Source organism: Rhagoletis zephyria, unplaced genomic scaffold, assembly GCF_001687245.7.
Source record: "Rhagoletis zephyria isolate East Lansing unplaced genomic scaffold, Rhagoletis_zephyria_1.1 Rzeph_scaffold_00005, whole genome shotgun sequence".
NCBI lineage: Eukaryota > Metazoa > Arthropoda > Insecta > Diptera > Tephritidae > Rhagoletis > Rhagoletis zephyria.
In genome coordinates, this window is record NW_016157089.1 from 999,731 (window position 1) to 1,015,516 (window position 15,786).

Genomic DNA, 15,786 nt, shown 5'->3' on the forward strand with positions numbered 1-15,786 from the left:
TCGGGATGCCATTAACCTTACGTTTTGAGTTCAAAAACAACCAAAATGATTTAGGGTTAACTTTAATATTAGTCTCTAGTGAATTAATATATTTGTCGTATACAAATTTTGATAAGCATTCAAATTCTTTTCGACGCTGGACAAACATTTTTTTATCATCGATGGAACCAGTTTTTCTAAATTTTTATGTGCATTATTCCGCTGATTTTTCAGTCTTAGTATATCTTTCGTGTACCACGGAAGATTAAAAGATCTCTTCTTTGTATAGGTTGGAACGTATAAATTAAGGCATTCTTCTACCACTCCCTTAAACCTTACATACATGCTTGACAAGTCTAAGTGCTCAAAAATTTTGTTCCAGTCAATAGAGTCAAAGAATGCGTTAAGGGCCGCAAGGTTTGCTTTAGCATAATTAAAGATGTATTTGGGTTCGCTGTGATCATTTTGGTACATATAGAATGAAAATTGGAGTGCAATTGCTTTATGATGAACCGATTCACAGGTTAGAGGTACATCATGTCTATAAATATTAAAGGCAATGTCATTATTTATAAAGACTAAATCTAATATTCTGCTTAGGTCACAAACGTAAGTCTTCAATATCCCTTTTAGAGGTAAAAGGAGTTAAAATGCCATCTTCAGGATTTATTACCCATTGAATAGAACCCAAATTAAAGTCACCTAGAATTCATGGCGTTTGATAGGGTTGCAAAGAGTCTATAATAAGGCTAATATTATCAATATGTGACTTATATATGTCGTAACCATTATTAGGTGGGATGTAACTTACAATAAAAAAGATTTCATTAAAACTATCGCGATGCGTTTCATCCATATTAACAGCGACACAGATTTGCTCGATGTTATCGCCAGTATGAAAAGGTTTTACCTCATGACTAGCAAGGGAAGATGACACTGCAGTCAAAATGCCGCCACCTCTAGTTACTCCAGCCTGCAGTATTCGGTCTTTACGATAAACTTCATAGTAATCGTCCAAAATCTCTGAGGATAGAAAATCTGCAGTTAGTCGAAATCGTGTGTTGCAGCTGATTGGTACAGAGCATTTGATTTCGTACGCAAACCGCCAACATTATGAAAATAGACAGAGAGCTTAGAATTTCTGACAAATGTATCCATCAGCGGTTTGCTTCCATCGGGGCCCTTTTTTGAGAAAAATCAAATGGGCGAATCTTGACTTCTTCTGGCCATAACTCCGAGTCTAATAGGTTATTGATGTAAGACGGTGGAATGCCGATTTTGAAATTAACCCGTTTAATAGATTCGCTTGGAGCATCCTTTTTTATTAGCTTATAGCAGGATATAAGATTAGCATCGATATTTGCATGCCTAGCAATATGCGCGTTCCTTATCTCCCAGAAATAGTCAGAAAAAGTCCGAAGTAGTCAGATTTAGTCCAAAAAGCGTTCCTTAACTCGGAAATGACAGCAAAAATGAGAGAGCAACAGTCAGTGAGAGCGACTCTCATCAGTCCGAAGTAGTCAGATTTAGTCAGAAGAATTTTTTCTGGCAAAATCCTGAAAAGTGTCAAACTCAACTGAATTTAAATTAACGGAAATTAAAGAATACGCAAAAAGTGAGAATAATCTAAAAAGTAAAAGAAATGAATTGAAATTGGAAGGAGGCAAAAAATAATTGATATAGCAAGTGTTTATTGTGCTTGTGCTTGTGTGAATGTGTTTTGTACATACATTTCTGTTCTTATTTGACGTTAGTTTTGTTGTTGCCATTCTTTGGACTAAAAATTTGGTTTTTTGCGTTCCTTTACTTTTCCTGTTACTCTCTTTTAGTGAGCGCATTTTGCTTACGCTCTGGCATTTTGACACTTTTCAGATTTTAGTCCAAAAAGATAAGGAATGAACCTAATATAAGCGGAAATGTCTTTAGTTTCAACGGAGGGTTTGAACGAGCTTAAGTGAAATCATTTGAGGCGAACAGCAACATCAAGTTCGCAGTTATAACATGTCCCCACCAAAAAGTTAACCATCTCAAATCGAACTTAACCACATCACTAACTATTGCTGTCCATACTGCTATTTGAGGTTTATAAAGCAGCATGATGCAATAATACAAGGTGGTATCAGTTTTGACAGCTCGATTTGACACTACTTAGCTCAGTAGAATGAGAAGAAAAACGGGAAGAAATGAATCCCCATATAGGGGAAAAATATAAAATTTCACATTTTCTCCTAAACAAATTTTGCTTTTTTATAGTATATTCGTTATGAAATGAAATAAAATAAGATAAAATAGCTTTTTAAGAAAACAAAGTGTGTATACTGAGAAAAAATTAAAAACATTCAACTATATTAATGGGCAAAGAATAGTTAAAGAAGTAACACTGTTTCACGTAAGGCAGTCAATATGGCGGAATTAGAGCGAGAAGTTGCCAACTGATAACACCTTGTATTATTGCATCATGATAAAGCAGTACAAATGTAGAGAACAGTGTTCGGACCCCAAACTAGATTCAGGACTAAAAATCTGAGTAAAAACAAATTTTCTTTACCAGACTGAATTTTTTATTTTCGTTTCTGACATTAATTGTTTGACTTAAATATTTTCTATTCATGCAAAAATAAGAACGCGAGGAAATGTAAGGATAATATGTTAAATATTTAGGTAATATTTAGCATTTTCTATAGAGTAGAACCTTTATAACACTTAATTTTTTAAAGAGCAATAGGATCTAAACCTTTTCTACTTTATATAAATTTTATTCNTATTTGAGGTTTATAAAGCAGCATGATGCAATAATACAAGGTGGTATCAGTTTTGACAGCTCGATTTGACACTACTTAGCTCAGTAGAATGAGAAGAAAAACGGGAAGAAATGAATCCCCATATAGGGGAAAAATATAAAATTTCACATTTTCTCCTAAACAAATTTTGCTTTTTTATAGTATATTCGTTATGAAATGAAATAAAATAAGATAAAATAGCTTTTTAAGAAAACAAAGTGTGTATACTGAGAAAAAATTAAAAACATTCAACTATATTAATGGGCAAAGAATAGTTAAAGAAGTAACACTGTTTCACGTAAGGCAGTCAATATGGCGGAATTAGAGCGAGAAGTTGCCAACTGATAACACCTTGTATTATTGCATCATGATAAAGCAGTACAAATGTAGAGAACAGTGTTCGGACCCCAAACTAGATTCAGGACTAAAAATCTGAGTAAAAACAAATTTTCTTTACCAGACTGAATTTTTTATTTTCGTTTCTGACATTAATTGTTTGACTTAAATATTTTCTATTCATGCAAAAATAAGAACGCGAGGAAATGTAAGGATAATATGTTAAATATTTAGGTAATATTTAGCATTTTCTATAGAGTAGAACCTTTATAACACTTAATTTTTTAAAGAGCAATAGGATCTAAACCTTTTCTACTTTATATAAATTTTATTCTACATATATTTTTTAACAACTTAAGTATAGTTCTGCATCCGCCAATTTCTACAGCCATACATCAAAAAATGTGGAAGGTACTTTATTGACGCAATGCCTGAAAGAGTTACTTTTTAACAGTGAGTTTTGGCTAACTTTCAATTTTTTTACTGAAACCGGTGGTGAACACTCAAAAACGGCCCAAGAGGGGCATAACATGATGCAAAAAAAAAAAACGGAATAGATTTGAAGTCAAGCGGAGTAGAGGAGTAGATTTCAAATTTTTTCAAAAACCAGAGTAAGTCTAATCTGATTTAGTGAAGTCCAAACACTAGTAAGGAACGACTTTTTTACATTTTAATGCTAATGTGGGTCCATGGCGGGAAAACACAGAGTTGTATCAGACTTTCGACGTGGTTTCGAGTAGGTTAGCTTTTAACCATCTCAGTGAAATGGTTAAGTGCTGTCAATTTTATATGGGAAACTACGCTTAATGAAGTGTGCTATCGGGATAACCAACTCAACAGCCATAACTACGTGGTTAGCTCCGGTGGGGACATGGTATTAGCGTTCGAACCAACAACGATGTCACACGTTTTGTCACTTCCGTTTGCCTTAGCATTTTTCTGACTGTTTGAACGATTCTCAGTTACACCAGTGCCTTCGTTTAATACAAGAACTGCTTCAGCGTCGACAGAAATTGTGGACTTGATACGTTATTAGAGTTGCTGTTGTTTGCGACTTGCACATTTGTCGAACAAACAACGTCACAATTTGCCCGTGAAGCATTGTAAGAAGGCGAGACAACAGAAGCGACAGTTAAGTCATGCAAATTAGGAGGACGATCATAAGAGTTGTTATTACATGCACTTAGGCAGACACTAGAGTTCGTTGAATTTGCGAAAATGCGATTGGCAGCATTAACATCGGTGTTTATACCCTTGGTGTTGTTGTTGGCAGGGTTATATTTTGATTTATTAATATTATCAATTTGAGTTTTAATGTCTTTAATTTGCTTAAGCTGAAATTAGTCAAGAAGGTAAACCTACCGGTACGTAAACCCGAGTCAGCTGACACGAACTGTCTTACCAAAGCGCCATGTAAATGAAAACTCAACACCGCAGAATTTTTCTGTAGTTGTAGTTCGTAGCGCAGAAATCTGCGGAATTTAGATTTTTCCGTGTCAGCTGATTTCTCCTTCTTTAGATGGTTGCCACTTCGTCAGTTTTGCAGATGGTAAAAAAGTTATAAGTTCCTATTCAAAATACGTTTAAAATATTTGAAATGTACTATTGAATAAGGTTTTTTGTTAAAAACTAAGTAGTTTATATTTAGCTACGATCTATTATAACACCAAAAATTGTAGTTGAAAGGGTAAGTTTATGAAAAGGCATTGAAGAGTGGCAACAGTGTAGTAAGCAACACTGAGGGCTCCAGTAATCGAAAAAATTCTGCGTATACAGACTGCGTTTAAGTATACGTTCTGCGTTCTCGACTAATTTCAGCTTTAGGTAACTTATTGAATTCCCCCCTACGGGACAACTGAGTGATCACTGATGAATCATCTAAGTATCAGCCTTGGAGTATTAACCCCTCAGATTATACATCAGGTTTCTACAGCGGTTTTGAAAAATCTAATGGATTCTTTCCTGTAGGTGTGATTTTGCCTCTCATTTTAACATGTGGGTTTTAGCCGTATTTGTAAATATTAGCACCATATGTTTGCACTACTCACTCGCCTTATTTAATCAACTCAGCTCGTATGGAAACATTCCTCAGATCTTACCAATAAGAGCTGATGGACAATTTTGTCAGGTATTAACCATCATAACTGATACAATACTCACTAAGATCTGATGACTCAGTCTGATGTATAAATCAGTCAGATCTGATCAATCAAAGCTGATGTAAATAATAGTCACGTATGATTAATCAAATTGATGTATAAATCAATCAGCCCTGATTAATCATAACTGATGTAATAAGTAGTCAAGTCTGATTCATCAGATTGATGTATAAATCAATCAGATCAGATAATCTGCAGCTTAGAAAGCGGGCCTGCTGAATTAAAAAAACTATTTTAAATTTTTTTCATATTTCTGTGTATTTTCACATACAAAAATATTTAAATAACTTATAAATAACTACACACATCTGTAAAAGAACTTTATTTCGAAAGAAAACGACAGTATACTTCCATTCTAATAGCCTTATTCATAAAAAATAAAATTGCTTTACAAAAAGTTTATAAATTGAAAAATGTATGAAAACGTCAATTTATAAAACTTTTTAAACCTACTTTATTTTTTATGAATAAGGCCATAAAAGTATAAAAAAAGGTTTAAAAAACTAGATGAAAAGTCAAAATTTGTTACTTATTCTATTAACGTTACCATATTTACAAAACAATAAAAATAGACGAAAATTCAAAATGTGTTACTTATTCTATTACTTTTTTATGGTTTTCATACATATTTTAAATATACAGTAAACCAAATGAAAACTGGGCGCGACATTTTTGCAAGTTTTGGCCATTTTTCTTTAGTTAATTTAATGTAAATTTTTTTAAATAAAGTATAGCTGATTACTTCACATATAAGTTCAAATTTCAGCCTTAGAAAAAAGTTCATACCAATATTTTAATTAATTACAGTCATGCGAAACGACATGTTGGCCAGTTTTCGCTATTTTTCCATTGTTTGTTTACTGTTTATTATTTTTTTTTAGAAATACAGCTCATTATCTAACAAAAACAATACAGGTCCGAATTTCAAAAATTAGAAAAAATCAACAAAATGTTACAACAAACTTTTTATTAAGATTTTCTAGAAAAATTCTAGGTATGCAATTTTATAGCCTATTTTGTATGACAGAAAATAATAACACCATCCGCTAAGAAAATTATCAAAAATCAACGCGAGTTTATGGCTACTTGAAACTTGCACTTTCTTAAGCTAGAATTTAATAGGCTATAAAACTGCATACATAGAATTTTTCTAGGAAATCTTAATAAAAAGTTTGTTGTTGTTGTAACATTTTGTTGATTTTTTCTAATTTTTCTACAAAGTTTGAAATTCGGACCTGTATTAATTATGTAATTATGTAATTATTATTATAATTTAATTGTAATTTAATTATTGTAATTATGAATTATTTACATACATTATTTTTTGTCGCTTTTCTTGGAGTCGTATTTTTTTTGATGAAGACGATGATGACTCCGCTCCACTTGCTTTTTAACCGCGTGCTCGAACTCCTTGGAGGTCATTTTATTGAAAACGTCTAAATAAGGAAGAAATGTATTTAAACGAATGCATTATTAACACTATTATTTTTTAGTTTACCGCGCAAAACATGCTCAAATAACGTTAGTTCTCTCAAGGCTTTCTTCTCCCACCTCCCTTCCCAATTAAATTCAGCCAAGGACTCATCGGTGAAAAGCTTTTTGAAAACACCGCCAACGTCGTCCGATACGCCTTTGACTTTGTACAAGTATGTGGTCTATTGAAAGGGGGTTGTTTTTAATAAAATCAGTTAAATTCGCTATTATTACTTACCATTGCTTTCACATACTCCTTGGCCTTTAATACCTCGATCGGGGTATATGCGGAGCAGGGCAACATGCTGGCAATTTCATTCATAATTTTGTCACATGCTTCGCCCGTCATACGCCAAACTTCCTTTTCTATATTTTGCACCGATACCGTTATTTCGCGTGCTGATTTCGCTAGAGCGAGAAATTCCGCGTTTTCGACTGCCTGCAAAATCGAGTACTCATATGTTCATAAATTCTTATTTTTCACAAAACAACACTTACATTCATTTGGAGTGATATGAATTTCTTCTCCAGCTCCGCCTGATTTGTTGACAACTTTGCTTGCTAAAATAAAAAAAATATACAAAATATATATATTGTTTATACATATGTATGCATTTATTATGTATATGTATATATTTATGTACATATGTATTTATATGTATGTATGTATGTATTTTATAAAAAAAAAAACAATATACAAAAAAACTAACCAACTAACCAAAAAACAAGCCTGGTATTAATACAGCTTTTGTAAAGAGTGAGGTATTTCAAGGACTTACGTTATTGATGCTTGTCTGCAAAGTATCCCATATGGCTTTTTGGTTATTAAGAATGATGTCCAGCTTCGCGTTTATATCTTTAATGATTTTCAAGAATTAATATTAAAATCGTAAGTGTTAGTTACATAGTTTTTTAAAATAGGCACTTACCATCACTCGGAGAGCAAACTTGGCTTACACCTGCCGCTTCCTCTTCTTAAACATTGGTGTCCAGCTTCGCGTTAATATCTTTAATGATTTTCAAGAATTAATACTAAAATCGTAAGTGTTATTTACATAGTTTTTTCAATAGGCACTTACCATCACTCGGAGAGCAAACTTGGCTTACACCTGCCGCTTCAACATTGGTGTCGTAGCACCTCTTCTTTATAAGGGATTGGCCCACTAAAATAAAGAACGATGGAATTATGTGATGAAACATTTTTCATACATTCCACTTACTTTCGACTGGAGACTCCTCACAAAACGACTCATCAAGAATATTGCTTGAATCCATGTGCATGGTTCATATTATTATCATGGATCATATCATACATATTATTATTATGGTTCATATATTATATTATATTCATATTAAATGGTAGCAAAAATTTAATTTAATTTGAATGTGTAGCAAAATTGGAAAAGTCGTGAAACAAATGGTGTAATAAGGTTATGAGCAAAAACTTTTCATTAAAAGGAATACAAAAGTACTTATAAGTAATTTCATTCCTTAATATTTCCACCGTTTCCGAGGCTAAAACACTTGTAACCACTATTCACAGACCTGAAGACGAAGTAATAGGTTCCAAAAAGAAGCTCTCGATTTTCTGAAAATATCTACACAGAACTCTGTCTGATTCTCCTGATTTTGTGACTTTTATAACTTTGATTGGGCCTTTCTTCTCACAAAAAAATAGCTGTATTTCTCTTTTTTATCATCCAGTGAATGAACCAAAGTCATTCAAAGTTTTGAAATACATTTCTGATCCTTGCCGTTCTTGAATCCTCAGAAACAATTGCTGGAGTATATTATGAGGATTTTTAATACTTTTTTTTAAAAGCTGCATGAAATTTTCATATTTGTACGCGGAAAACGAGTCTAATGGACCTAATTCATCAACAGAGTCAGGCAAGTGGAGTAACCCATGAATATTAAAACTTACTTTCTCATCGCCATATAAAGTTCCAAAAAAAGTAACGAAATCTTGCAACATTTTTCGGGCAATACCGGTCTCTCTTCTACAGGACTTTTCACTAGAAAGAAGTCTAATAGCACTGTGTAATAACAGGAAATGATAATAAGAATCTTCACTTATACAATCCTTTAAAACAAATACTCCAGTGTAGAGCAAAAACTGTCTAAATTCAGTTGACTTCCAATTAGAAACTTCATCTAAGCTCCTGGGAAGANCAATATTCCAGTGTAGAGCAAAAACTGTCTAAATTCAGTTGGCTTCCAATTAGAAACTTCATCTAAGCTCCTGGGAAGACGACCAAATTCAGACGGAACAAATTGTGCGACGAAAGTAAGTTTATCATTGATTCTTTTAATATTGCATTTTTTACCCGTAATAAACAGTTTCAGCAATTTCTTAACTGCGCCTAAATCCACCAAATGCATGGAATCGAGTGGAAATTGGGAAACCATGCCGAATCCCGCTTCCTCTAAAACACTTTTTGTTTCCTTAAACTGAGTAAGGTGATGAAAAGTACTGGCTCTCATTGCGAAGGACTTATCTGACCTGGGTAGACCAACCTTTTTCGGAAAGCAAACTCTTCTCTCCTTATAAAGTCCTTCTGCGCTACACTTAGGACATCCGTTTTTTCCATTGTGACCTATTACTCCTGTTACATAAGCCCTGGCTGGACAATCGCAAATAAAAACACGAATATTAAATGGTTTTAAAACTGCCATGGAACCCACTTTAATTCCGTTTTATTTAAGTGATTTGGCCTCTGTACAAAAATCACGCATGAAGTCGTTGATGTTTTTGGGTTTACTTAACCCAGAAAAGCAACCAATGACAAAGGGGCTAATATGCGGGAAATCCGAAAGAGATCCTAAAATTGGCCATAATACTCGGTTAGAGCTCTTGAACAACCTAAGTCCATCAATACCTATGTCAATTACAATTTCTTCCTTATTGGCTAAGAAATTTAAGCTCTCTGACATGAAATAAGTTTGAACTCCTAAATACAAAAACTCGCCATTAGGTATTTGTATAACAGAAACCTTTTTTCTACTGGTTCCCATAAGTGTTTTGGCTATGCAATGTTTGCAGAAGGTCGTCCACGGCAATTCGGGATATATTATTTCTCATGGCCCAGAACTTAATTTCGTCAGCTTTACTAAGTTCTGCAGCTTCTTCGCCCTCACTCTCGTGTAAATAGAACTGTTCCTGCTCGCTATCACTATCAGCAGTCAATTCCCTATGGGGACTTGGACATTTATCCTCACCCTCACTATCACTGACACCAACACTTAAGTCTTTTTGGGAACTCGGAAGCATAAGTACGGAGGGACATTCAATTACATTAACATTTGCTACACATTCCATTGCTTGAGTACATTCCAAAAGTTCTCTAAATCTTTTCGCATCAGATTCAAAGATCCTTTTTTCCTTACTCACGCAATTCTGGAAATACCGCTTTTTCATATTATTTAAACAATTGTTTATACCATGCACAATTTAAGATAATTATCTTCTTATTTTCAGCTATATTCCACCTGGGATTTGATTGGAAAAAACACAAAACTTTCCGAAATTCTTCGGCGATTTGGTAAAATTTAACATAAATACTTCAAAATGGCGGGCGCGTTGCTTTGCGAAAATTTTAGTGATGAGAAATTTGGCTCTGAAAAGTATTCGGTATGAATGAATTTGGTTTNAAATTTGGCTCTGAAAAGTATTCGGTATGAACGAATTTGGTTTCCAAGTATTATTTTTTTGGTTTTGTTAATTTTTTGTGGTGCTAGTTTTTATACTCAAGACAAAAATGCAATTTAATTAGTTTTTTATTTCAATTTTCGATACAAAGCAAAATTATTTCCAAGGTAAAATTCTAAAATAAATATCTTAAATAGTTCACTTTACATAGTACTCGGATATATTTGGTATTTTGAAGGTAGCAACTACTTTCAATCAGCATGAAATGCAACTCTGTGAAATTAGCTGAAAACAGTCGTAGTACATTGTTGCTATCTCTTTCTTTCAAATTTTGAGGGGTTTCATTCTCGCTAGTACACAGGATTGAACTAATATATGTCCACACGATTGAGAGAATACAAAGGTTGCGCCGATCTCGGACCGCTATTCCTCTCTTAACGAATTTGACAGAATCGTAGTTTGCATGACGTCACACTTGTGCAACTTGTTTACGTTTTCCTTGCAACATTTTTTCTTCTTCTTCCATTCTTGCTCACGTTTTGGCATTTCTCTCTCGCAATTGCACCAGTCTGACGTCACACAAAAGTTATTCTCAAAAATCCTCTCTGATCGGCGCAATCTTGTATTCTATCATTCTTGATATGTCCATACTTGCATTTGTGTTAGTTCACTGGTGTGCGTGTATTAGTTTCCGTCAGGTTTGTCTAGTAGGGCCGGTTAAAAGCCATAATAATCGAATCAAAACATCGAATCAGACATGTCCATACAGTCATTACACAGATAAACAATATTCCGGTTCTTTTTAAAAAGATTCATATCGTATTCAGATATTTGGCCTTTAAGACACGAACGGTGAAAACGCTTTTTACAAAACCCACTGCAATGTACGATGGCAGAGTCATTTCTTGTGAAGGCTTTGTCACAAACCCCACACGAATCCTCCATTCTATTTGGCAAAAAATAAACCTCAAGAGCTTAACATAAACACTACTCATAAACTCGGACTTTGCCATACAAATAGTTTTCGTTTAACTCGCCTTAAACACCACTTTTATTTGGAGTTAAAGCGCAATTCAACCATTTTTTTATCGAATTTGATTTGTGTCTTTGATAATCCAAACCTGCATCCCAAGACCGATAGAATACAAAATTGGGTTGATTGATGTGAAATTCGGGAGAGTAACGTGAATATGTCGTCATCGCAGATTTGCCGGTGGAGAGAGCTGAGAGAGATCTATCAGTGTGTATATGTTTTGCATATGTATATGTATATGTGTATTAAACAGGCAATACACAAAATCTCCTATGACGTCATATCTCTGTCAAAATTTTCAAGAGAGAGTTAGTGGCTTTCCCATGACACCCCAATTACGGAGTTCGCTCTCTTATTCATAATTCGAACTCCAATTACCCTTCGAATTACGTAATTCGCCATACAAAATTTTGAGAGCAAATTATCTCATTTGATGGTAATTCAGATCCAATTACCAAAGAACGTAACGCCCCTGTTGCACACTTTCGCTACAATTATAACGAGTTGTCGCTTCTTGTTATCTACGTTCTTTGCAATTACCATGCAAATTACGGACAAGTATCGGAATTTGTTGAAACCAGCTCACAAATCAAAACTGGCACTTTTTCTGAGTGCGAAAAGTAAAGTCTATATATATGTGTGCATCACCAATTTAATACGGAAACTTATACATACATTTTTAGCAATAATTTGCATTTTGCATAACTTTTGTAGCGAAGAAAAAAAAACAAAATACAGAAATAAAGAACTGTCAAATCGTCAAATGGAATTAAAAATGCACACGTGGGAATGGGGTAATTCGCGATCGTAATTGGAAGAGCGAACAAAGTAATTAACGGTGGCGTGGGAAAGCCGTATTATCCTTTATAACACTGGAAGATCATCTAACAACGCGTCTTCACAGTTGAGAATTATTGCCTACCATATGTCATTTTGTTTGCTAAATATGTATAAGTTTTATCAGTGGCAATATTTGTGTGTGGGCATTTTTCATCTTGATAAAAGTATTTGTAAGATGGCTTAAAACAATTATGTTCGTTGCATTGGACTGCAAATATGCTTAAAAATGTTTAGAAAATGTGTTATTTCGCGTCCAAGTACATAATCAAAAATAACACAGGCCCAACGGCGGCTACAGACTTTTTTTGGGGGTGTTTTCCGAGAAATTTTCCCACTTACAGGTCTATTCTGCACTGATAATAAAAAGTTTGTAACCGGTAAATAAAGTTCCTGTAAATTTTTTTTCGTATTCTGTATACTCTTGTAACCGGTAAATTTTGTTACCATCTCATAAGCTGGTAACAAATTATTGCCCCGTGAAGTATGAAATGCCAGGATTTGCACTATTCTCCATAGCTGAATTGCTGAATATTTTAACTGCATTACCAACGTTCCTATGTAGAATCGTGGTGACAAGAACTGGTAACATTTTTTGGTGATACAATTTTCCGGTTTAAAACATCTTCGGTAACGTGCAGAATAGACCTGTTAAGGGCCGTTTACATACGACTTTTGCTTCGCTTTGCTTCATAATTCAGCTTTGACAGATAAGTTCAATACACGATTTTATACGAGTCCTGCTAAATAGATGCGAGGAAAGCAAAACGAAGCAAAATCTTCGGCAACTCTCAACTTTTGCGCGCTTTGGCAATCAGCCGTCTACTTGGATCTTTTCTCGTGCGCTTGCATTTAAATTTAATGACGGAAAATAAGGAAAATAGGAACTATTATTGCTATTATTAGTGCATATTATTATATTGTTATCTAATTTACAGATATAAAATATGGAGGATAATGACAACGCAAAAGCTGTCAAAGCGTTTATTGTAGCATACCTTCTACGTTTCACGCTTTGTTGTCAAAGTTCGAGCTGTCAAGCAAAGCGAGAAAAGTCTTATGTAAACGGCCCTTTATTCTTATTACTTTAAACGAGTAATCCTATATATATATGTATATATATATAGGTATATAGTAGGGTCATCCTTAATAACTAACCTTGCGAGTTTATGGCCCTAACATGACCTTTTTAATGGGAAGGAAATTCTCCCATTTGGAAAAATTTTTATTTAAAAGGTGTCGGTGGGCATTTGAAATTTTCTGTGTAAGTAACATGCAAACAAATTTGTTTTCATTAAAAATTATAACTTTTAACCGTTAAAAAAGTTATAATAAAGGGATACACGGTTTTTCTGGGCATATTCTTGTAGGGCATTAAATTCTCTAAAAGATGATCCTGAAATTCGTTGTCTTAGAGACGATTAAGAGTAATAAATATGTTAATGATATTCCTGAACGAGGTATAGCGTTGATACAAAATTATAATCGAACTTTGACGAAAGACGAAGAACAAACGACTTTTGCAAGTATCACAATGAAAATTAAATAATTTCAAAATAAATAGTCAAAACTTTTTAATATGTGGCGGTCTTATAATTATGCAATGCGATGTACTATTAACTTGTTTGACTTGTGCTTAGAGAAACTTTGAATTGTTAATTTATTAGTTATTTATGTGTTAATATAAATATAAAAAAAAAATTTGTGGGTTTTAATGTTGAAAAAGAGAGTGCTAAAAGTCGATTTTTTGAGCGGGTTCTACGCCGTCTTTCTTCTAGAAAACCGAACGAAAAGTAAACAAAGCAAAGAAAACACGAAAATCCAGAATTAACTAAATTTATTGTCAGCCATTTTAAACACACAATTTAGTTACAATGATTCATTAAAATGCTTTGAAACGAGTTGTCATGTTGAATAAATTCTTCTTTACTTAAAGAAAAGTGTAAAATAGGGGTGCCTGTGATGTAAACAAATGCTCAGCTGACGAACCGGCATTCACAAACTTTTTTCTCAAAATAAATTACAAGAACATGGTCGCGTTCTTACATGATTTTGTATTTTTGGTTCATGATTTTACCCTATTCGAACAGTAGGGCGATTCAGTCCATAAGAGCTGACAAATTTATGCAATTGCAGAAATATGCCATGGATTGTGAGCGACCTTTATTAAACTGTCATGGTAAAACTTTTGCAAAAGAATTTCACGGCTGATTCAAAAATGGTTGCTAATAAACGTCAATTTTTTGTTGGGTTTTTCTCTTTTTATTTTCCTTTCAATAATTCTAGTTTCCATTTTGCTTTACGTTTTCTTTTTTGTGCATCAGCTTTGGTTTTGTTTATGAATTTAATCAGGTGATAGAAATGTCAACCAGTGTTGCAATGCATAGCATTTTTATGCTATGGATTTTCGGTATTGCAAATTTGTCAAGCCATGACAAATGCAAATGCGTGTGTTTTGTTTGTGTATTGCAAATAATTTGCAATACAAATTTGCCGTGCAATGATGCTAGGCAATTTGCACCGGATCGCGAATAGCCCTAGAAATTCGTAAACGATGCGGAGCAAATATTTAGATTTGACCTCAACTTGAGGTTAAGCTGAGAACTAGGGTATTTCTCCAACGTTTGAAAACTATGAATAATATTACTAGTTTAAAAGCAAAATTTTTTTTATATGTAGATATTTATATGTTTGATTTGGCAACTCTTATAAGGCTGCGATTCTCCAAACTCATTTAAGTGGAAATTTACTTTAACGTATTTTTATTTAATTCTCATTTAAATTATTTTCGGTTTCAATAAGCTATTTATTTAAGTATGTCAAAAGTGGTTTTAAAACAGACTAGACCAGCGAAAGCTTTCATTTGCACTGACAGCTTTTGAAAGCTTTGGCACGCTTTGTTGTAAATGCAGGGCTGGTATACAAGTAAGCAGCAGATACATAAAACTGTAGTGTGTGTATATTGATCAGCTGATTAAACGTGTAACATCTCTGAGTGTGGTTATCTGATTTAATTTTTATATAAGTGAAGCGCATAGGTTACTTAAATCAAAATTAAAAACAAATTAAAATTGATTGGTGAAAACAAAAATTTGAAAATTAAAGTAATTTTCACTTAAATGAATCTAGTGAAACGCAGCTCAAGGAAAATACAACAAGTATGGCGACAACTGCGCAATTTTTAGTCTAGTTTTGATTTTGGTGGCCAGATCGTACTGTAAAGTATGGAAATTAAAGTAATTTTCACTTAAATGAATCTAGTGAAACGCAGCCTAAGGAAAATAAAACCCGGAATTTCTTTGCACACTTATTGCACTAAAATCAAAATCGTTTTGATATTTAGCTCATGCTTTTGTTATTGTACAATAATTTGTGTTGCGTATAGCGACAACTGCGCAATTTTTAGTGTAGTTTTGATTTTGGTGTACAGATCGTGCAGTAAGGTATGGATAGGAGCGTAGAAAAATATTTTTTTTATACCCGAGCGCACTTGTGCACAAGGGTTATTATAACTTTGTTCACATAACGGTTGTTTGTAAC

General features: G+C 33.6%; 1 protein-coding gene across 1 annotated transcript; it reads right to left on the bottom strand.

Annotated features, from left to right (window-relative positions):
* Window positions 1-6,539: 6,539 nt before the first annotated feature.
* On the bottom strand, window positions 6,540-10,367 carry LOC108373593 (uncharacterized). The gene is made up of 8 exons (XM_017629542.1): window positions 10,135-10,367; window positions 7,948-7,991; window positions 7,807-7,890; window positions 7,507-7,583; window positions 7,226-7,288; window positions 6,966-7,166; window positions 6,753-6,909; window positions 6,540-6,690 (listed from the first exon to the last, which is right to left on the bottom strand). The coding sequence occupies exons 1-8, from the start codon at window positions 10,143-10,145 to the stop codon at window positions 6,572-6,574; spliced, it is 756 nt and encodes a 251-aa protein (XP_017485031.1). The 5' UTR covers window positions 10,146-10,367; the 3' UTR covers window positions 6,540-6,571.
* Window positions 10,368-15,786: the final 5,419 nt, after the last annotated feature.